This window comes from Podarcis erhardii (genome assembly GCF_964252035.2).
Source record: "Podarcis erhardii genome assembly, chromosome: 6".
Lineage (NCBI taxonomy): Eukaryota > Metazoa > Chordata > Lepidosauria > Squamata > Lacertidae > Podarcis > Podarcis erhardii.
In genome coordinates this window covers 62,862,757-62,885,358 of record NC_138510.1, presented here as the reverse complement: position 1 = coordinate 62,885,358, position 22,602 = coordinate 62,862,757, and the positions used below count along the sequence as shown (strand labels likewise).

General features: G+C 41.6%; 1 protein-coding gene across 1 annotated transcript in view; it reads right to left on the bottom strand.

Annotated features, from left to right (window-relative positions):
- Nucleotides 1-22,602, bottom strand: part of CACHD1 (cache domain containing 1) — a 123,882-nt gene that overhangs the window by 56,527 nt on the left and 44,753 nt on the right. Inside the window, exons 3-4 of the mRNA XM_081867132.1 lie at nucleotides 6,828-6,976; nucleotides 707-813 (exon numbers count right to left, since the gene is read on the bottom strand). Coding sequence (XP_081723258.1) covers nucleotides 707-813; nucleotides 6,828-6,976 — 256 coding nt within the window. The remainder of the gene's footprint in view (nucleotides 1-706; nucleotides 814-6,827; nucleotides 6,977-22,602) is intronic.

Genomic DNA, 22,602 nt, shown 5'->3' with positions numbered 1-22,602 from the left:
CCCCCCCACACACCTTCATTTTGACCTCTACAGCCCCTTAATCTGTACCTTTCATTTCTGGGGGGGGGGGGCAAAGGAGTTTAAGTCAAATCAGAACCCTCCCATGCTATAAAAAACCCCTGCCACATATACCGCTGGATGACAAGGTTTCTCCCCACCCCACCCCCTTTTCTAAACAGTAAAGCTAATTTATTTCCATTTGAAAACAATGCTAAGAAAGTAGTGTTAACCGAAGGCTCAATCTCTTGTGAAAAGTCTTGCAGTCTTAGACACACCTCCAGCTTTATAACGTGCCAAGCAAATGGGTCAATCCCCAGTATAGAAACCCCACAGCATATCAAAGAAACGAAGTATTTCAGAACATCTTCATAAATCAGAGTTAATGCCAGTTTGCTGCAGAACCTCTACGTTAGATGAACTCAAAAGATCAAAGAGGCCCCTTTGTAATGTCACTATGAAGAACTGACATTACTGATGCCAGGGCAGATGGCTACACAGAAAACAAATTAAGTTTGATATAAAGTCCTATCAATTACATGGTATATTGGAATATCAACATCATTGCAGGAAAACATATTCCTCTCATTCAGTTCTGGAAATTAAAAACAGTGTGGCAGCGTCAGATAAAACGCGGTTGCTGTGGCGCTGGATGCTGGTTTTCTGCAGCAAAAGGCAGAACTTACATGCTCAAGTATGCATTACTTACCAGAGTTTAAGTCACGGCCAGGATTGAACGCTCGGCTATTCACAGTGGTAGACAGTCTATCGCAGCTGATTGTTCTAGACACATTAGTGTTAAAGTTTCCATCAAACCTAAAATGAATGCAATAGTAAAATTAATAAGACAAAAAACCTAGTTCTGTTGTTTAAATATGGACTCTTCCTTGAGCTTGCATTAGGGGAAGAGCGTTTTACTGCAGTACATTATATGTGGGGCTGCCTCTGAAGATGGTTCGGAAACTTCAGCAGATCAAAATTCAGTGGTCAGGTTGCTCAACAGAACAAAACAGTTTGAGCATATAATGCCAATCCTGGCCTGACTGCAAAAGCTGCCAATTAGTTTCTGGGTCCAGTTCAAAGTGCTGGTTTTAACCTATAAAGCTTTAAACGGCTCAGGATCGCAATACTTCAAGGACGGTCTCCTCCATATGAATTGATGCGATCATCATCTGAGGCCCTACTTTGTGTGCCTCTTCTCTGAGAAGTCCAAAGGGTGGCAACATGAGAATGGGCCTTTTCTATGGTGAGTCTCCACTTGTGGAATACTCTCCCCAAGGGAGGTTTACCTTTCACCTTTATTACATATCTTTTGGCAGGGGTGAAACTAGGCTTTATTTCACCTGGGGCCAAAGACCCAGTTTGGCATCCTCCATGTGCATTTGCACACACACATGGACACGGACACACACACAGGACACACACAAGCACACACAGACGCACATGGACACACACACAATCTGGAAGCTGCAACAGCACCCCTCTGGAGGCTTCACCCAGGGCAAAACACCTAGCTAGCCAAGTTCACCCAAGACAAAAAAACCCCGGTAGCTATGGCACTGCTTTAGGCCTGTTAGCAACTTTGCACAGCCTTGATCAGGGGTAGGCAACCTAAGGCCCACGGCCCACAAGCAGCCCACAGAGGTTGTTTAACCAGCTCACGAGCTGCCCCCGAACCAAGCCGCCCGCTCAGCGAGTCCCTGTGCGCTGCGCTAAACCGGCGCAATGTGGTGCGGGGACTCACTTCCGCTGTGCCGGTAATCGTGTCTGCGCATGTGCCGACGCCGGAAATTGTGGGCACGCGCATGCAATCCGGCCCACAGAGGGATCTCCTCTGGAGTGAACCGGCCCAGGCGAGGAAAACCTTGCCGACCCCTGGCCTTGATGGTAATCCTTCTGTAAATTTTACACAGTACCCAAGTTAGCAGAAACCATCCAAACTAACTCATTTCTGCTCAAGTCTAAACATATCCAGGTCTGTTCCCAACATCTTGTATTACATTCTGCCTTCCAAATAAAAAAATCAGAAGGGATATGAATTACAGGAAAGGAAAATTTAAGGAAATTAGTCTCATTTCATACAACCTTGTTAACTTTGTTTACTCAGATGTAAGTCCCACTGAGGTGCCCCCACTATAACTTAAGAATGAAAATGCACCAGATGAATACAGGGATTTCCCCCCCATTGTGCATGCCCAGAAATACCTTCCGCATAAAAGAAAATGGAGGATGTACTCGTTGGAAGTTGCTGCATGGTGTCCATGGCTTACAACACCTCCATTAAAATCTAAAAGCAACTAATGTTATTAATGGTACTAATAATTGTTTCAGGCAATTTGGCAATTTCATGATTTTATTTTTCACCATCCTTAAAATGTATACAATAACAGCACTTAAACGTAAAACCTGATGTGTTCCTAATGATTAAGATATTAATCACAAAAAATGTAAGATGAACTCTTGATCTCCAGACAAATAAAATATATAGGCACTCTAAATAGGGACTGGGGACTTGTTTAACTAGTCCCTCCATCTTTTTCAAACAAAAGAATGTAGATTAACTAAGCAGGTTTTAAAACATGTCCTCTATAAAAACTCTTGAAAAAATGTATCTGTAACAAATCCCCAAACAATCCAGGGGTGGGGTGGGGGGAGTTTTTTGGTGGAAAATAGTTTCTGCAATTAAAAATGATCAAAATGTGCTCTTAACTTCGGCTGCAAGAAAAAGTATCATCCATTCCCACTACCCAACCCTCTTCTTTCCCCCTTTCTTTTTCTATACTATATGAAAACCCTTCCTTCTGGATTCACTTTAATGAACAACTGATCGAAACTGCATCCAGAGGGAGAAAACAGAACTGTGACTCCCACTTTGATCTCTTCCCCATGGAGAAATTCGCTCCCTGCCTAGCTTGCAAGATGTTCATTTGATTGACGTTTGCTCTGATGTGCAAACTGCTTTGAACTTCAGACATTTAATTCCCATCAGGCAGCAGTCATTTTTATTCTCCTTCAACAGGATTTACAAGCAGAAGATCAGCAAATGTAGAAGATAAAATAAATTTGCAGAAGCTTTGAATCTTACATCAAAACAGTGTTCACGTAAGCTCCAATTGGATTGCATTCAGCCTCTATTCACAAAGTAAATCAACTTCTTCTATGCAGTTTCAGTTTTAGAAAATAGGGGGTGAAGAAAGAGAATGTGTATATAAAAATGACACTCATCTGTTGTTGTAACAAGACCTGTCCTTTTTTCCATTCTTTGTTTAAATTTCTATAAAGGTGTTTTCCCTGGGGTAAATGCAGCTACATTACAAACTAATTCAAAATTAACAATTTTATTTAAAATGCTAAAACTAGTTGTTGTTTTTTAACAGCAAGGCATATTCTTGTAATTAATATTTTATCTGCATATTTCAGTACAGTACTGAAATATTAAACATGGCTTTTATTTTAAAATAGTTATAATGAACTAATAATGGAGCTCTAATCCTGAATCACTTAAGCATGCACCTGTTTTTAAGGAATGCAAACACAGTAAACCATTATCCATTTGACTAACCTGGAGACTTTCCAATATGTCTGGATGAAACAAATGTTGTTTATCTGGTGTTATATTAACATGAATGGTGCTAAGTATAATCTCAAAGGCTTCTTAAATGCTTATTTATTTTTTAATAGTGAGAATAACTAGGAACTCAGGACAGAATTTTATGATAATGGGGAAGGGTTCTATTTTATTCTCTCAGCACTTAATTATACTAGAATTTAACTCACTGCAGCGATTTGTGACGGAAATAATAGTTTTGTCATTGTATGCCCTGATAATACTTGTGTTAGAAGGATTCTTCCTAGCCTATCCCATACTTGGATTCCTACAAATCAAATACTAATTTCTAATGAGTGCTTAAGGAAACTGTTTGTATAATACACATACTCCAAAACTGTAAGACTCAGTCCTTCCAGATCTCTACAGCCATCTTTGCACACTGTTAAAATTCCATTAAGCTGAGTCCAAATCCAGTTTCGTATTCTTGAAAATACAACTCTACCAGCAACTTGAAAGATCAGAATGGGAATCTCCTTATCTCACAACTTAACAGCCCATGAGAGGGCATGTAAACAGAAGAAAAGGCTGTGATAAAGCTGAACTGCAATAGCAAATATTTAAGCAGCTATTTTAAAAAGGTGAGCCAGACCACTTCTGAAGCAATTATCGCATTCATGAAGTAAATGATCTTCAAAAATAGATCTGTTGGTTTACCCATGTAAATATTACACTCATGAATCTAAGGTAGACTTGTCAAGTAATATGTTACAGTGATAAGAATTTCTCTCAGTGTACTGAGATAAAGAAAATGTCCCTTAAGGATTTCTTTAAAAAAAACAAAAACCCAGCATAATCAATTAAGGCACAGAGAACAAAAACTGAGTCAAATAATGTTGAGTTTAGTCAACAAGATAAATCATGGTTCACCGTGATGGAAGATGTGCAAATCTTGGGTTTATGTGTTTCCGCCTCTCTCCAGTTTGCTTCTCGTTTAGATTACTTGCAATTTAGCCTTCTGTTCAAACCCTAAATGGTGTTTAACCTTAACTATGGTTTATTGAAATAACTCAGCTTCATAACTCTTGGTTCGAAGTTGACTGATTTCAGACAAACCAGTTAACATTAACCATAGATTGCTGGGCTCCTGGACTCTGGCTGTACTCAGCTTCAGGCTAGAATAATAAAACCTGACTAAAACAGCCCTCTATAAGTACCGTATTTTTCACTCTATAAGACACACCAGACCACAAGACGCACCTAGTTTTTGGAGGAGGAAAACCAAGGAAAAAAATATTCTGAATCTCAGAAGCCAGAACAACAAGAGGGATCGCTGAGCAGTAAAAGCAGCGATCCCTCTTGCTGTTCTGGCTTCTGGGATAGCTGCACAGCCTGCATTCGCTCCATAAGACGCACACACATTTCCCCTTACTTTTTAGGAGGGAAAAAGTGAGTCTTATAGAGCAAAAAGTATAGTATCTCTGACTGCTTTAGCATTGTCCATGCCTGTGTCACATCCTCTGTTTAACGCAACTTTCCTTCCAGGTGGCAATCATTCTAGTCCAGTTACTAAGTACAGGAGGGAGGAGAGGAGAGAATGCTAGAGTATTCCCCACAGGCCACTGGTTGGCCACTATATGCTGGACTAAATGGGCCACTGGCTGGATCTAGCAGGCTCTTCTTATGTCCTTATGGTTCCACAATGGAACCTTAACTGTGTTGTCTTCCACTGCTCTTTGTGATTTTGTGAAGAAGTGCTGGAGCTGCTCATCCAGTGGTATGTGAAAGAAAGGACTGCAGTGTGGTTAAGGCTAACAGCTTCTTCTTCACACCTTTGTTGATTTGGAACTCATGGCTTGTGCCCACAGTATTTGTGAGCTGCCCACTCACAACTTAACTATATTCAGTGATCAATGCACAGCCCCTTTCAATGCTTCCAGTGTACTCTGTATGGAAACACACTTAAATAGTAACTCCTATAAGGAACAGCCCCCTGCTATTTCTAGCCTAGCTCAAAATAGGCTGGGCAAAGTGAGGTTGGTATGGGCAGAGAATGCGCTCAGAACTGCACTACAAAATTAATTCTTCTAAAAATTAAAAGCCACACACAGCTAATGTACTTATCACTAAATCTGTAACTGTATTCCAACAAATGCCTTATCAGTGTAATTCAGGAAGTCCTGAGCTATTAAACAGAAGTATGCTTTTATAAGACCATATAAAAGCCATCTGTTTTTAGTAAACCTGCTTCCCACTGCCCGGTATTCACTGGGACTCTCAATAATTATTTGCAAGACACAATTGCAGCAAAGGTCACTATTTCCATAGCCAACTCTCTTTAATAAAGGTAGAGAATAAATAAAGATCATTTTATGTGCATTATGTAACTGAAGTGATCCTGTTTCGTATACTGTAATGCATTTTTATTATCTGTTTAGAGTCTTTTATGTCTGTTAATTAATATTGATCAGCCAATCAAAGCACTTTACATACAGTCCAAATATGTGCAGTCTTTTCAACTTTCAGGCCGGCGATATTTTTAAAAAGCAGCATTAATCATGTTTTCCAAACAAGTCTTTCATATTTATAAATCAATTTTGAAATCTGACACGTTAGCCAATTTTCCTTCTGTAATGCCTTACTACAACAAACTTTTTCTGTTTCTAACAGCACACTAGCAAAATTCAATACGTAGCACCAAGTTCCCAAACCAAAGCACTAGGCTGAAAATACTTATACTTTCATGTACTGGCTAAAAGCTGACCTGATAATGCAAGTACATCATTCAACACGTACCATTTAAACTAGGCCACACACACAAAAACAGGGCAAATTCAAGGCCAAAGACTTAGAGCCTCCTTCTCTATATCCTCTTTTCATGCTTCTGCCTGGGTAGAATTATGTCCATGAACACTGATAATGCTTATTTCTTTCACAGATGGAGGACAGAGAAGCACACGTGTCTATAGAAACACGCCTACTGTGTGAAGGTAACAGTCCACCCACTTTTTGCTTCTAACTCTGCACAACACTGGAAGGCTGTGAAGAAAGGAATGCAGTCCATGGAGTGAAAAGGTTTCACTGACACTGCCTTCACGGAACAACCAGATGTCCATAATTCCCATGGGATCAGCGTTCAACTTGAAACCATTTCAGACCGTCTGCTCCACCAAGCCTCTCTCACATGGGCCCTGCCCCAAGACCAGGTCAAGATGTCCCCAGACGAATGGGCTTACCCCAATTAATAAGGCAACTCTCAGTTGGGATCCTATTGAATACTTACTCCATCATAGACGGTGGAATGGTGCAGCAGTCTTGAATTGCAGTCAGAGGCGATGTCAGATGAGCAGTGTATGAAGCTTCCACCACATGCTTGTTCCGATTTACCACATCCAAGTACCGGTTAAATTTTTCCCGGATCTTTTTTGCAAGCTAAACAATTTAAAGAAAGTAAATAAATCAGTCAATCAAAGTTGCTTTTGGGTGTGCATATATTCTGTATACTTGTTATGAAATGCCCAAAAGAAAAGCCTAAAAGAAAGCAACATACCCAAGATCCCACCCACAATATTTACCATGAAGAAATGCTTCTTTATTTTGCTATTATGAACAGCTACTGTTAATATGAACAGTTTAAAGACAAATGCCAATTTATGAAAAAGATGAAATAATCTGGGACGACACATATGGGGCGGGGGGCGGGAATATTCAGTGTTGTGTTAACGATATTGCTCCATTAACACAAACATTTCTGCTTCCCTGATGGAAGGAGCCTCATCTCCTCCCCTCTCCCATTGTCCTGGGACTTCTCCTCACACTCCAGAGCAGGCATAGGCAAAGTCTCCCCTCCAGATGTTTTGGAACTACAATTCCCATCATCCCTGACCACTGGCCCTGTTAGCTAGGGATCATAGGAATTGTAGGCCAAAAACATCTGGAGGGCAGACTTTGCCTATGCCTGCTCCAGAGTGAATATGGTGGAAGCACAGGAGGAAGAGAAGGAGGGAAGCTCCCCTGGGCTACCAAGAGTTATTGTGTTGGCTTCTGCTAAAGGAACCCAATCTGCTACAGAGCATTTAATATACATATTTTTTTGCACTGCATTGAGTTTTCATTTCTGAGGGGCCACCTGCACATTTTTCAATTCAGCTTTAACTCTAAAACCAGATCAAACTAATCAAAATCGAACATCCCGATACTGATATCAAAGGAACTAAACTTCCAATTAATACATATACAACTGGTTAACTGATTTTGGCCAATGTAGTACATGAGGGTGGCATGGCTCTCATCTGACCTCCAACACCATATATGTGCCAGAACAAAGCAGTAGTTAAGCTAACCTATTGTATTCTAGTAGCATTGTAAATTTAGGCTGATAAGATATCCTTTTGTCATGGTGGTAATAAAATTGAAATTTTCCACAGGCATATTTACGGAGTCCCAAAAATGCACTCATCCACAATGAAAAAACTGATCTAGAAGACCTATATGTTATGGTCCCTTGAAGGATGCATGATAGAGATTTGCTGAAAACCTACACATTTTTCTAGTGCCGTATTAACTGTGATGAAACAGTTTAGAAATATAATAAGAGTTACATTCTGGGGGCCCCCAAACCAGATGTGTGTATAAATGTTCTCAATACGTCTTTACTATACGTATTGAAAACCCGTATGTAAATGTAGTTTTGCAGTACGCTAAATACAATTCTATTATCATGCTTGACACTCAGTGTATTCTCCAGATAGTGTTTTTCTCAGCCATCAGTGCTATGAACCAGAGCACTATTCCCCTATGCTAATTTGCAGTAAGGGGACACATAGAGTAGCATCATCTGCATAAGTGGAATAGCTGCTGTTGTGCCAAAACGGAAACAGTAGCTCTTTACCCCTAAAACAGGATGTGCCTCTTCTTTAGCTGGCTTCCTTTTACACATCCTGTTTTACATGGAGCCACATCTGTAAGCAACCTGTTAAAAACAGGAACCAGAAACAGAAATCCCAAGATATTGCGTGTGCGTGGTTGTGTGTGTGCATAATTATATATGTATATTTGTGTATACATGTGTATGTGAGAGATAGCAGATTTCAAGTTTTCTTCATAATTCTTTCAAGAAGCTACCTCCAGCTTGCAGGCTAAATCAAGAAAGAGAATAATCTTTTAACAATTTACAGCTCACAGCAAAATGTTCAATATCATATTTTAATGCATTCTTGCCTTCGGAGGCAGATAAAGTTCTTTAATTAGTAATGTCTAAGTGGCTGCCTTTCAACACCCTCAATCACCCCTTACTTACACACACAATATTCCACCTAAAGGAACAACCTGAAAACACAACTCAATTTGTGTATGGATTCCTGAAATACATAATTGGCCTGTTCATTAGTCTCCGAGACTGACAAATGTCCTTCCTAACTATTAATAACAGGTCATTTCATCATGATTTACTTCCTTACATGAATAATGAGCCCTACACTGATAAGAGAAGTGACTTTGCCTCAATTGTTTCCATCAAATACTACAGCTCAATTACAGGTCTCCAAGGAACATAGTTTTTAACAGAATGTTGTTCAAATGAAATGACTTGTAGAATTATACCTAATTGGCATTGTAGAATGATTTATTACTAACACACCAGAGGACTGCTAATAGTCCCAACTAAGCTATGAGTCTAACACCATTAAATTGGTCTCAATTGTCAGTGAGGAGGTAATGCTGAGGAGGTTTCTCTGTTTTCCACTCCACAAACCAATTGCTTTTGGGTGAGTTTTTCCCCTTTACACTATGAAATATAAAGTATTCTATCCTCCACATTTTATTGGAAAATACCAAAGCTGCAGAAACAGTTTTTCTCAGTAGGAAAATTGTTATATATATTAGTAGATCTGGCTGATAGCACCAACTTGGCATACATGCGAGATAAATTTGTTAGCCCTCTTGACAATACAAATCATGTATTGTCATGCATTATTATTAGAATAAACCAAACAATATACTTAATAGCCCACTGCAACACATTACTCTAGTTTATGTGATTCAAGCAGAAGCTACAGCATATGACTGGTGCAACACTGCATTCAGAGCACTAAGCTCCTTGTGTACCCCTTAAAATGGGCACGAGGGATTAGCAGAGGGGTGGCCATCTTTTGATATGGCCCAACAAACAAAAGTGCTTTCCCATCCCTACTCTCTCCTCTATTCTCCCCCTTCCCCTTCTTGCTCCCAAAATATTAAGTCATGGCACATTCCTGCCAAGATGGCTGTTATCCCTTGCACTAACAATGGGATCTGGGAACCAGAGTTTGGTTACTATGCAAACATGGATAACACCTGTTTGCATATTTATACCCATGTGTAAAAAGCACATCAAATGCTGCTGGTCCTATTGACAATATTTCTTCATAACATCAGTGAATCTTTCCATTTCCTCAGAGACAGCTTCCTCATTTGCATATACCCCTTGAGCTTTAAAAGCTCCTTTTAATGCTAAACTCTCTCTGATGTTCTCTCCTCCACCCCACTCCTTGCCTCCTCACTGGTTGAGAATTAAAAAACGCTTCAGAGCATGCTTTATTGATGCCAGCTGTAAAATTTGTATGCTATAAAATTGTATTCAAAACATGCATAAATTAAGCCAACACTTATATAATGACACTTGATGTAGCAGGAGTTAAAACTGCATGATTCTAATAATAATAATAATATTAACAACAACAACAACAACAATATTAATAATAATAATTCATTTGTTATTTTAAAACAGCAGACTTTGGAGAGCTGCAAAGAATTTAGCACAACAAGAGACAAACATACCCTTCCAATCTATAGTCCTGGTTTGTCATTCACAAAACTCTAATAAACATATCCTCTATTGTCACCCATAGCTTCCTAAGTGGCTTGATACTGCTAGCCATTGTCCTGTATAATTCAAACTAGGGAGTTTGCTACAATCACAGAAATTTTATTATATCCTCTCCAGAAACTATTTTGTATGTTCCATTGCCAAGCTGTATCTGATATCATCTCTTAACTCATAGTTGGATTTAGGAAGCAGCCTCATCCCCTATCTGATGACAGGTTGAATTACAAACAGGAGATCTATGGGAATGCCTGCTATCTATCAGCTGTTTCTTTCCATGTGATACAATGCTAACACCTTCCTTAGAGCTACAGTTAAGCCTGCACTGGTGGCTTGTTTATACAACAGTGACACTTCCTGACCCTTCTCACAAGCAGACTTATACAAGTTGCTGCATGTAAAATTACTAAGAGCTACTTCTGAAATATGTATCAAAGAGGTTGCCCCTCTCAGTTATCTCTCCCTGCATATCCTAGCAAATCTTCAGCAAACAGATGAACTTGTGTATGTTGGGTTTTTTTAATGGGGCTGCACATTTAGCAACGTCCTACAGAATAACTTTGCACCAAAGAGACACTATTTCCTCTGCAGCTTAAACCAAACGAAGGCCATCTGAAACTACAGGCAATGACCGATTTATATGTGTTCAACTGATGTGCGACCCTGCACTCATGCATCGTGGTGACCCGAAAGTGGAAGTGGAAGGATCAACGCTGAGTCTCTTTATGCAGTTCCCTGCCATGCCGCCATCTTGAATCATTGTTGTTGGTTTTTTTGTTCTATATAATTACATGTGAAGTCACTATTCTCTTGTATGCTTTAAGATAGTAGCTTTGATTCCCTTTTAATAGTAATTAATTAGAATGCTTGTATGTCTCTTTTTAATGTGCCTTCTTTTCCTGAACTATATTGGTTTCTTTAACTATCCTTTGTTGACTTTTTTGTAGTTGAAAGGAAGTTCTTGCCATCCACAAAGCCTTGCTCAAAGGCGGGGGACCTGCTACTAGTCCATACGGAACAGCAGAAATAAGTTTTGGGTTGAAAGCCACCTGTTAAGTAGCAAGAAAGGAGTTCACAGACCAATGCCAGCTAACTCCCAATAGTGGATAATGTGTAAAGGGCAGGAGGCTGACCTAGGTCCTAAGCTGGCTTAAGAATCTTTAAACAGTCACCTCGGAAGTGATTAAAATGATCAGCAAATAGATGGCACTCAAAGCTGTGGGTAAAGAGAGACTAGAAGACAACCAAGGCGAAAACCTCAAGGAACCTCAATAGATTTGGGGACAGCAGATATAATGGAAATACTGAAAAGGTGATTGTCAGGATAAATTCCGCAGCAACAGTGAGAGATTCTTTGAGGAGCAATTCTTAGAGGAAGCAAGAGCAAGACAATGTCCACGCCACTGAGAGGAGTATTTGCTCCAACAGTGGAAGTGAAGGGGAGCAGCTGGGGACAGAAGACAACTTTATGTCAGGGTCCACCGAGCAGCAGGAATGCAAGTTGTAAAAAGTTCAGATCCCCAAAGGTCAAGAGTGAGAAAGCCATTAGTGTGATGGGGCTAGAAGCAAGCAGCGCAATCTCTAGGACAAGGGAAAAAGTGAAGTTCCAGAGGCCACAGCTTATGAGCCAAATGTTAGAAGAAAGCAGCGCATCTTGAGGGAAGTAAACAGTCACATTCCACAGGCAGAGTGTGGGGTAAGTGTGGTGAGCAGGGCCTTATTGCTGCGAGATGCTACACAGATTGAAAAACTGTCTCCAGAGCTGAAGATTTATAGGACAAGGTGGAGCTGCAGTCTCCCTGAGTCACCTAACCAGGGGCTTGTAAATGTTGTCGATGCTCCACATTTGGATAGCACAATTCAGACTGTCATTCCTTCAGGAGACATGCTGCCTTGGGGGTACAGAAGGCAAAGTATTAGAGCCTAGGGTTCCATTTTTAAGACCCCTTACATTGTTTCAGAGAGTTTATCAACATGAAGCCGAGTGGGAATACTGTCAGAGAAGAAAGCATCCCTAGCATATCAAGGTCTGATGCAGAAGCAGAGAGGAACTGGAAGTACGGTAATATGAAAAGAGTCTTAGCTGGAGTAGAATAAATCAAGGTTATTTTCATGAAGGCTGTCGGAGAGTGGATATTAATTACATAGTTCTGCTGCTGCTGTGTATTTTGAAAAGCAGAATTAACTCCTGACTTCAAGTCCTTCGCACCTCATCATATCATATATCATAACAAAATGTTTCATAATTACTTATTTTATATATGTTGCCAATAATACTCTTTCCCCCATCTCTCAAGCTTTGTATTATATTTTCTAGGCAGCAGAAACATGATTTCTCAGAGAATCTTTCTATTACTGGATAAGCCCATCATTATTCCTTAAATCTCTCCCACAATACTGACTTTGCTCCCTACTATTAAAGGGGGGGAAGGACTTCGATGGAAATACCCTTCCAAATGACAGACAACTCTGAATTTTAAAGAATAAAGTCTAAGGTTTTAGTAAACAGTATTAAAATTTAACATAGTAATCATTTTTTTTAACTTTAAGCCACAGTTGTATTTTTTCACTTGTTTGGGTTGCAGAAAATTGGTACGTTTTCTACATTATAAAAACATGATTATGAAATCAGTAACCTACCAGAAACATTCTCTCAGCTGACAAACTGGCAATAAATGCTTTTAAAGTGTCAGTTAAGAAGTTAATGAACAATAAGAGGAATGGCTGATGGAGGATTAGGTTTGCTTACAATTTGTCTGCATTTGTTTTAATACGATCCATTTGTATATATTACCCTACACATAAACCTCCAGTACTCATGATTCATTAGCACTAAAGAGCCAAGTTATTATTAAAACAGAAGTGCTCACTTACTCTCTTGCTCTTTTCAATCCTGAGCTTTTATCCATGGTAGTTATACTCTATAGGGGCCTCATCTATCTTCTCTGACAGCTAAGTATTCGTCACAATACTTAGAATGTTTAGACATTTATTTATATATTGTAAGAGTTAATGTATGCATCTAGGGCCATGGCTTAAGCAATATATATTGGAGGCTTTACCAGAAACCTCACCACCACCACCCCCTTCTTCTAAAACCCATTGTATAATTTAACCCATATGATTTTAAGTGGTGTGCAGACCACCCAGAAAATAGCAGTGAAAGGCATTATCCTTCGAATAAAGCCGATGAGACTGTCTCTGAAAGAATCAAGATGGTTTCAAAAGGCCTAGATTTTACAGTTACTTTGACAATAATCCTTTTAGCTCTCAAATTCACACAAAGTTTTCAACACGAAGGTTGTCTTGGCTACACTATGTGATGTGGGATGTACAGTGGTAAAAGTATGTCAGGATATTTAAATGTTTATTTTCATGCACATAGCATATTTTACCATATTTATTATAGGTCTTTTTTAAAATGTCCTTCAATTAAATACTAAATTCCTAGAATGTATATTCTGTGACATTTTGTCACTGTACCAAAATTGACAGCAATCCTGGGGCCATTCTTTATGGCAATAGGATTTTGTCTCCATGGGACGTACATTCAAATACAGAGTTTGTTTTAACAAAAAATTCCTTCCAGTAGCACCTTAAAGACCAACTAAGTTAGTTCTAGGTATGAGCTTTCGTGTGCATGCACGCTTCTTCAGATACACATAGTTTGTTTTGTTTTTGAAACATCGCCTGGATCCAGGAGGACGACTGACTTTACCATAAATTATAACTACTAGTAATAACCTTGACTTGTACGGTCCTAGTGTCAGAAATCAGATGTGAAGAAGCAAGTTCGCAGTCTGGGAGTGCTCTTGAAACCAACTTTGTCACTGAAGACCTAGGTGGCCTTGGGGGCTAGGACAGCCTTTTACAAGCTTAGGCTAGTACATCAACTGTGACTGCTTCTGGAATACAGTGGTGCCCCGCAAGACGAATGCCTCGCTAAACGAAAAACCCGCAAGACGAAAGGGTTTTCCGATTTTTTAGCGGCTTCGCAAGACGAATTTCCCTATGGGCTTGCTTCGCAAGACGAAAGCCCATAGCGAAATCTCCGGGGACAGCGGGGAACCCTCCTCCCACCGCAAGCCCCGGGAACAGAGGAGAAGCGCTGAGTGCCTTCCCCTCTGTTCCCGGACCTGTCCTGAAGGCTTGCGACGGGAGGAGGGCTTTCCTCCCCACCGCCAACATTCAGAATGCTGTTCTGAATGTTGGCGGTGGGGAGGAAAAACCCTCCTCCCACCGCAAGCCCCGGGAACAGAGGAGAAGCTGCGCGCCTTCCCCTCTGTTCCCGGACCTGTCCTGAAGGCTTGCGGCGGGAGGAGGGCTTTCCTCCCGACCGCCAACATTCAGAATGCTGTTCTGAATGTTGGCGGTGGGGAGGAAAAACCCTCCTCCCACCGCAAGCCCCAGGAAGAGAGGAGAAGCACTGCGCCTTCTCCTCTGTTCCCGGACCCCCCACCGCAAGCCTTCAGGACAGGTCCGGGAACAGAGGGGAAGGCGCGCAGCTTCTGCTCTCTTCCCGGGGTTTGCGGTGGGAGGAGGGTTTTTCCTCCCCACCGCCAACATTCAGAACAGCATTCTGAATGTTGGCGGTGGGGAGGAAAGCCCTCCTCCCGCCGCAAGCCTTCAGGACAGGTCCGGGAACAGAGGGGAAGGCACGCAGCGCTTCTCTTCTGTTCCCGGACCTGTCTTGAAGACTTGCGGTGGGAGGAAGGTCTTCCTCCCCACCGCCAACATTCAGAAGGCTGTTCTGAAGGCTGGCGGTGGGAAGAAAAGCCCTTCTCCCGCCTCCAGCCTTCAAAAGAGTTCCCCGCAGGGCTCCCCAAGCTTTGAATGTCTGCCCCGCGCGAGGGGCGCTCTGCTTAAGAGCACCCCTCATGCGGGGCAGCAGGCTGCTATCCGCAGCTTGGAGAGCCCTGCGGGGAAGTCCTGCAGGGCTCCCCAAGCTGCAGATGTCTGCAGAGCGCCCCTCGCACGGGGCAGCAGGCTGCTATCCGCAGCTTGGAGAGCCCTGCGGGGAAGTCCTGCAGGGCTCCCCAAGCTGCGAATGTCTGTCCTGCGCGAGGGGCGCTCTGCTTCAGAGCGCCCCTCGCGCGGGGCAGCAGGCTGCTATTCGCAGCTTGGAGAGCCCTGCGGGGAAGTCCTGCAGGGCTCCCCAAGCTGCAGATGTCTGCCCCGCGCGAGGGGCGCTCTGCTTCAGAGCGTCCCTCGCACCGGGCAGCAGGCTGCTATCCGCAGCCTAGGCAGCCCTGCAGGAACTCTTCTGAAGGCTGGCGGCGGGAGAAGGGCTTTTCTTCCCACCGCCAGCCTTCAGAAGGCTGTTCTGAAGGCTGGCGGTGGGGAGAAAAGTCCTTCCCCCTCCCCCGCCAGCCTTCAGAAGAGGTCCGGGGACAGACTGTCCCCGGACCTGGTCTGAAGGCGGTCTCCCTAGGAACGCATTAATTGATTTTCAATGCATTCCTATGGGAAACCGTGCTTCGCAAGACGAAAAACTCGCAAGAAGAAAAAACTTGTGGAACGAATTAATTTCGTCTTGCGAGGCACCACTGTAGCTTGATCACAGTCGTCCAGGCACTGGTAACTTCAAAATTAGATTACTCAACACACTCTATGTGAACTTCCACTGTGGTTGGTCCAGAAACTGCTTTACATAATGATGCTGCACCATTCTGCACGGATAGGAGTGAGATCCTATCAGCATATTGCATCTCTGGTCAAAGTTCTGCATTGGCAGCCATTTTGCTACTTGACCAAGTTCAAAGTTTTACTATTAACATGTAAAGCCCTTAACGACTTAGGAAGAGTTTATATGAAGGGTCACCTTGTCTCATACATGCCTACTTGACCACTTTGATCTGTGGAATATGCACTTCTACACGTGTCATATACTGTTCATTCACATACTTGAGGAGCTACCTATGCTTTTGAACTGTCTGCCTATTGTGTTTAGGCAGAACTGTTGCCATACTGCTTCCAGTCTCTTAAGTCTCCTCATTCAAGGTGAGAATAATTTATTAGAACCCACACCAGTTGCTACCAACTGAGTTCATCAATGCTTAATTTAAATCACTATTTCACATTATCATGTAGATAAATTCTTATAAGGCAATCTGAATACATTTTTTTAAAAAAAGTTTGACTGTTAAATAAAACTCTTAAGCAATAAAAGCAGAAAGACAGAAGACAAAGCTGTACTTAAATTGCATTTGTTTCAATGGGAACCAAGTCATACCTAAGCTTTTCTTAAGTGTGAAAAGCCAGTGTGGTGTAGTGGTTAAGAGCGATAGACTTGTAATCTGGGGGACCAGGTTCATGTCTCCGCTCCTCCACCTGCAGCTGCTGGGTGACCTTGGGCCAGTCACACTTCTTTGAAGTCTCTCAGCCCCACTCACCTCACAGAGTGTTTGTTGTGGGGGAGGAAGGGAAAGGAGACTGTTAGCAGCTTTGAGACTCCTTAGGGTAGTGATAAAGCGGGATATCAAATCCAAACTCCTCTTCTTATTATTATTTCAATAGGGCCGAAGTTCAACTAACTTAAGATGCAACCAACTGAAGACTTATAAGATATGGTAGAAACTCTGCTATACCAGCAGAACCAAGTAAAACTGGCAGAAATTAAGTCACATCAGCACTACTGTGGTGTGTGAGCAGTATGCCAGTATATCTGCTTCACCAATGCCATTCTGCGGGCATAAAGCTACAAACTGGAGGAGTGGACAGGTTGGAGGAGGACTGATCCTATACCCTTCAAACCTCCTTCTCACCTGCAACCACAGCTAAATGTGCCATTCAGAGCCAGGGTAAAGAAAATGATCTCTCATAAGAATCAATGGAGCATCCTATGATGTGTTTCCACAGTCAGATTCTGGCTACTAGTTATGTGGAATGTTACAATTCAATCTGAAATAACACACACTGGATACCGTTTTTAAGTAACAGAATAGACCTATTGTCCATTCTCTTTGTCAACTGACTACTTGATCAATAAACTTGAATTCATAGACTATCTACTCAAAAGGGTGAAACCAAACATAATAGCTTGGGATTAGGGAATTCATCTCTTTCCCAGAAGCATAGTTTGTAAACATCTTACCTAAATACATCCTTTGAAGTGCCCAGCATTAGTCACTTTTCAAGGACAGAGTACTCCAATGGAATGACAATTGCTATCATGCTAGTTTATGCTAGCCTCCCTAAACATGGAGGCCTCCAGATGTCCTGGGCTACAACTCCAACCAGTTCCCGCCAGAGCAGGCTGGTTTGAGAACATACCACTGACAAAGCAGCTCAATGTATCTAAGATAAGTGAATCACGGAAGGCAATCCACACCAAATGACAACTAACTGTTTTCCATTTGCTTTTTCATATTAAGATACGCAGGCCTCAAACATTCCTCCAAGTGTCAGCTATGGGTTTTCTGTTCAGAATATTCCAGCTACTTCCATGTAGCTTGCCGGGATTGTTAAACCTTTCCTTGTGTGGCCCTGGTATTCTCTCTGGGAAAATAGTGGTTGTTTGCAGGCTACAACTTAGGCTTCCTGGGAATTTGGTCTCCTACCTTAAGGTGTTTTCACATCATTGTTTGCTGCGCCTCTAGCATGCTCCCACCACCATTTTTTAAGACAGGTTCGCACAACGTTAACTGCAATCTATCTGCATTCTATTGCTTTTAGATAAATATTTATCTTTGATGCACTCACACCAGGTTCCACGTGCTTTGAAAATGGAAGCAGTCATTCCATTGTAGTGTGAACAGATCAGGGGGCTTTAGAGCACACACAGGAGACAGCAAATGCACAAATAAAACCTTCTGCAACACTGGGGAAAGAAATCAGGTGATTGTGAACAGCAGTGGGATATATAAACTTGGAAATGCAGCAGAGGAGAAACCACCTCAAAGGGGTTCAAGCTGAGCACAGCCTGAGAGAGACCTTGTAGCTACAGGAGACATCACCTGTTCTGTAAAAGGTATTGATGCTGTGCTTGTGCATAGGAGAAGTGTTTGTGCCATCACAAAACATGGGTAACCCATGGGTGTTATTGGGAGTGATGCTTATTTGGTGGGTGATGACAGAATTGCTAGGGATCTTTTCAAATCATCTTCACAGTTGTTACACTGCATCTCTCCCCCTCCCTGTAGCTATTGTGTTTTTAGATTGAGCAACAAAGGGTACCAGCTAGTTACACTGGTATAAGTTCCACATAGTGGCTGCCATCTTAGCGGGACCACAGGAATGCCTTGCACACGTGATTAAAACACTGTCATACCCGAAAAATGGGTTCCTATTGCAAAAAATGGGTGTATAAAGAATTTGTATGTTTGCCAAAGGCTCATTGAGAAATGTAAAAAATCAAGTGTGCAGAAAGCAGAAAATAAATGATACCTTCTCTGGTATTTCCACAAAGGAACTTTACCGCAGAGCAGTTTTGGATCTGTGATTTTTTTTTAAAAAAAAGGAGCAAGCTTGTAGTCACTAAAAATATTTTACCCACAGTACCACACTAATCTATCAATGTTTTTCTCGATTTTTTTTGTCAAATATATATTGGAACTCAAAACTGTTGCCCAGTATTTCTAAGCCGTATCTTCCAAAAGCCAATCTTCACATTGAATATTGCCCTGAACAGTAATGGTTAACTAAAGAACTACTGAACTCGGAGAACTACTGAACAATGTCAACATGAGCCTAAGCATGACTAATGGTAATGTAATACACAGCACTTGGCTGATAGCAGTGTACTCCTTGAAGGGTATACCAATTATCTTGATACTCTTCGTGACACTATTATCAATTATCATGTTATCAGTTATCATAGCTCACTGCCACTTAGCCAGCAATGGAAGCCAAGGTGATAAACCTGTTAATTAAAATGAATATGTGAACACTCATTTATAGCCAGTTCATATGACCTGGTATTATCAACTGCTTCCTCTGACACTAAATATGCTGAGATGGGTTCAAATAACAAGAAAGGGGATTTAGACTAAACAACAGGAGGAACATCCATCCAGATGCTATGAGCGGAACAGCATCCAAACAGGTCTGCCTTGAGAAGTGATGGATGCATGAGAGGTTTAAGCAGAGACTAGATAGCCACCAATTAGAGATGGCATTGTAGAGGATTTGCTGCAGTGGCAGAAGGTTGCACCAGGAGACCTTTGAGGCCCCTTCCAATTCTATGATTCTAGGAGAACAAGAAGCTCACTGGAGATAAAAAATTGGTGGTAGCTGTTTTTATAACCAAGCAACTGAGAGGGTACTTGCAATTACTGTATCATCATCATCATCATTGTCACGTCAACTCTCCCTGACAGTATCTTATTTCAGTTTCTAAAATTTGGTCAGACAACTGATTTTTACAAGGCTGGTATAAGCAGCAAGCATTACTCAATAAGTCTCCAGCCACGACTACTTACACTGCCAGCCAGCCAAAACCACCCATTTGATGACTGAAAATACTTTTCCTCCCAGGAACTTGGGGACAGACACGTGTGTTTATCCCATTTAAAGCACAATTCTATACATGTCTACTCAGAAGTAAGCCTCAATGACTTTCAGGTACGCGTACATATGAAGCAGTGTTAGAAGCTAGGTTAGAAAAGCTAGGAGCCAAATGGCTTTTGGGACCTGGGTTGTGGGCGCCAAAACAGAATATCTAGTCACCACTGGGAGGGGGTGGGGTTGGCAACAATTTTAATTTATTATTTTGTTAAGCATGAATTAATACACAATTAACGTTAAGTGACACATTGTTAATATCACATTTTTAGCAGAAATTGTCAATACAAATATATAAAAAATTGTCCAGTAGCACCTTAGAGACCAACTAAGTTTGTTCTTGGTATGAACTTTATTGTGCATGCACACTTCTTCAGATACTCTGAAGATAAACTTGTTAATACAAGTTTAATTTGATGTTGACAATAAAAGTATCGGTACCATACTCCAGTTTTCAAAACACTCTACCCTTTATTGTTAAACTCCATATTTTCTATCCTTAACAATTACTTCAAGGCTTCAAAGCACATACATTTCAGTAATTCTTGTGTGTCAGCCAGGCTCAAAAACTGGCACCCAGACTTTTTAGGTGCTCGCAAATGGAGAATCTTTAGGTGCAAAATGCACCTGGCGCCTGCTAATTTTGAACCCTGATATGAAAGCAATGCCTCAAAATGACATGTGAAGCTGATGAGGCCTAGCGAGTCCACCCAAGTGAGCACTGTGAAGACTTGAACTCTGTTCTCCAGGCCTATGACAGTACTACTAGAACTTATTGGCTATCACTAAATAAACTCTGTTTTAAGTCTGCATGTAACAACAAAGAATTTTGGTGCCATTAAGATAAAATACATTTTTGTGTCATGAACTTGGGGGTCAAATCCCACCTCTATAAACTTGGGGTTATCCTCAGTTGACGTGAATATACACACTGCAAAGTGAGAGCAGAATGCAAGCAATGCACAAGACAGATAAGTGCTATTACTACGCAAAGCACAAATGTGAATGCAATCTAATCCAGAGAGCAAAAGATACTGAGATGCAAACACCTAGCCAGAGACAATTAATTTCTGCAGCAGTTTGTCTCTATTCAGCTCAAGTCTGATAGTGTCAAATCTACAAATGAATTCCAACACAGCTGCTTCATACAACTCTCCCTTCAAAACTTTGTGAGGTGTTTTTTTAAAGACGTATGACAACATTCTTGTCTCACTGAATGACTATGGAGACTTAAGTGTTTCCCCGCCAATTTCCATTTTTTATGTTCATTTATTATGTTTTGAGAAAGCAGTCTGGTTGCCTAATGGTAATTGGGAAAGGCATGCTTGGAAACTTCTCAGTACACCGTCCGAGGGATTCTGGGAACACAAATTTTGGAAACACACTGGCTTAAGGAGTGAAAGGGATGGAAAAGGTACTGCGTTTTGCCTGACAACTGTCCACTTCTCCCACCACCAAATATATGTCTCATCGTGCCTTAGTAACAATTACAATGGGGCACGTATTCCACATTTACATAGCCAGGGAGGCGTGGTTAGAGGATCCAGCTAGGGCAAGGGAGACCCAGAGACAAATCTCTACTCTGGTATGAAGCTGTTTGGGCTTTATCTTCATACTTTATCTGACCCTAGCCTACTCTGCAAGGTTGTGTTAAGAATAAAATGGGGGTGGGGAAGAACCATGCACGCAGCCCTGAACTCCTTAAAGAAAGGAGTTGGGTAGGATAAAACCATACTAAATAAAGAAACACTAAATTTACATTACCAGTAAAATATGGGGTGAGAAATGAGGTAAAACTTTTAAATGTTGTTTTTGTTAGTTTGGAAATTAACCTGATATGAAAAGAAGGGTGCTTGCTTTAGATTAAGATTCTAGCCTCTATTCCAGACACAAATGAGAATTAAGTGGCAGCATCTTTCATTTCCCCACAGAATAATGGAAGATCGATCAACTCTATTTTCCCTTTTAAAAACACTTCTCTTCTCTTCACGCTAATGCGTAAGAGAGATTTCTCATGGGGAAAGGAAGGAAAGGGCCTTCTTCTTCCGCCACTCTTTTCCCCATAGCCACTAAGCCAGTGGCTCTCTATCTGAGGAACTCTGGGGTTGCAGAGAAGCTTGCCAGAGTTCATCGTGAGAAGATCAATTGTGGCAGACAAACACTGGAATGTCAGCTGGTCTGCAATCAGTATAGTTTCCCCACAATGTGCAGCTGCATGTGAGCTCCAAGTTTTCTAGGGAAAACTCGGTTCACATAGGTTGACACTTCAGCCCAAGAGGCCTAGCTGGAGCGCTATATGAAAGGAGTACACACCCTAGAACAAGCCCTAGCATGCTTTGGAACATACAGGGACGAGGGGAGTTTAAATCCTTTCTATAAGCATTTCAGAAAACAGAGGGCCCAATGACCTCCTTTCCAGCTCTAATCAGTGCAGTGTAGAAGGCCATGTAACCCGCCCCTTGTGTTTATCATCAGCACTGGGATAATTGACGCAGTTGCATCTTCTTTTTGTTTCTTCTGCGGGCTTTTTGCTTCCAAATGGTCCTTCTCTGTGGGCCCACATGGCCCTGCTCATTCCATCATCCTTTGATCTGTTTTCCTCCCCGCAGGCAGAGGACAAGCAAAAGTGCTTCCAGATGAACTGCCTTTGTTTTGTTTTGTCTTATTTACACTTCAAGAGGTTTGAATGCTGTTT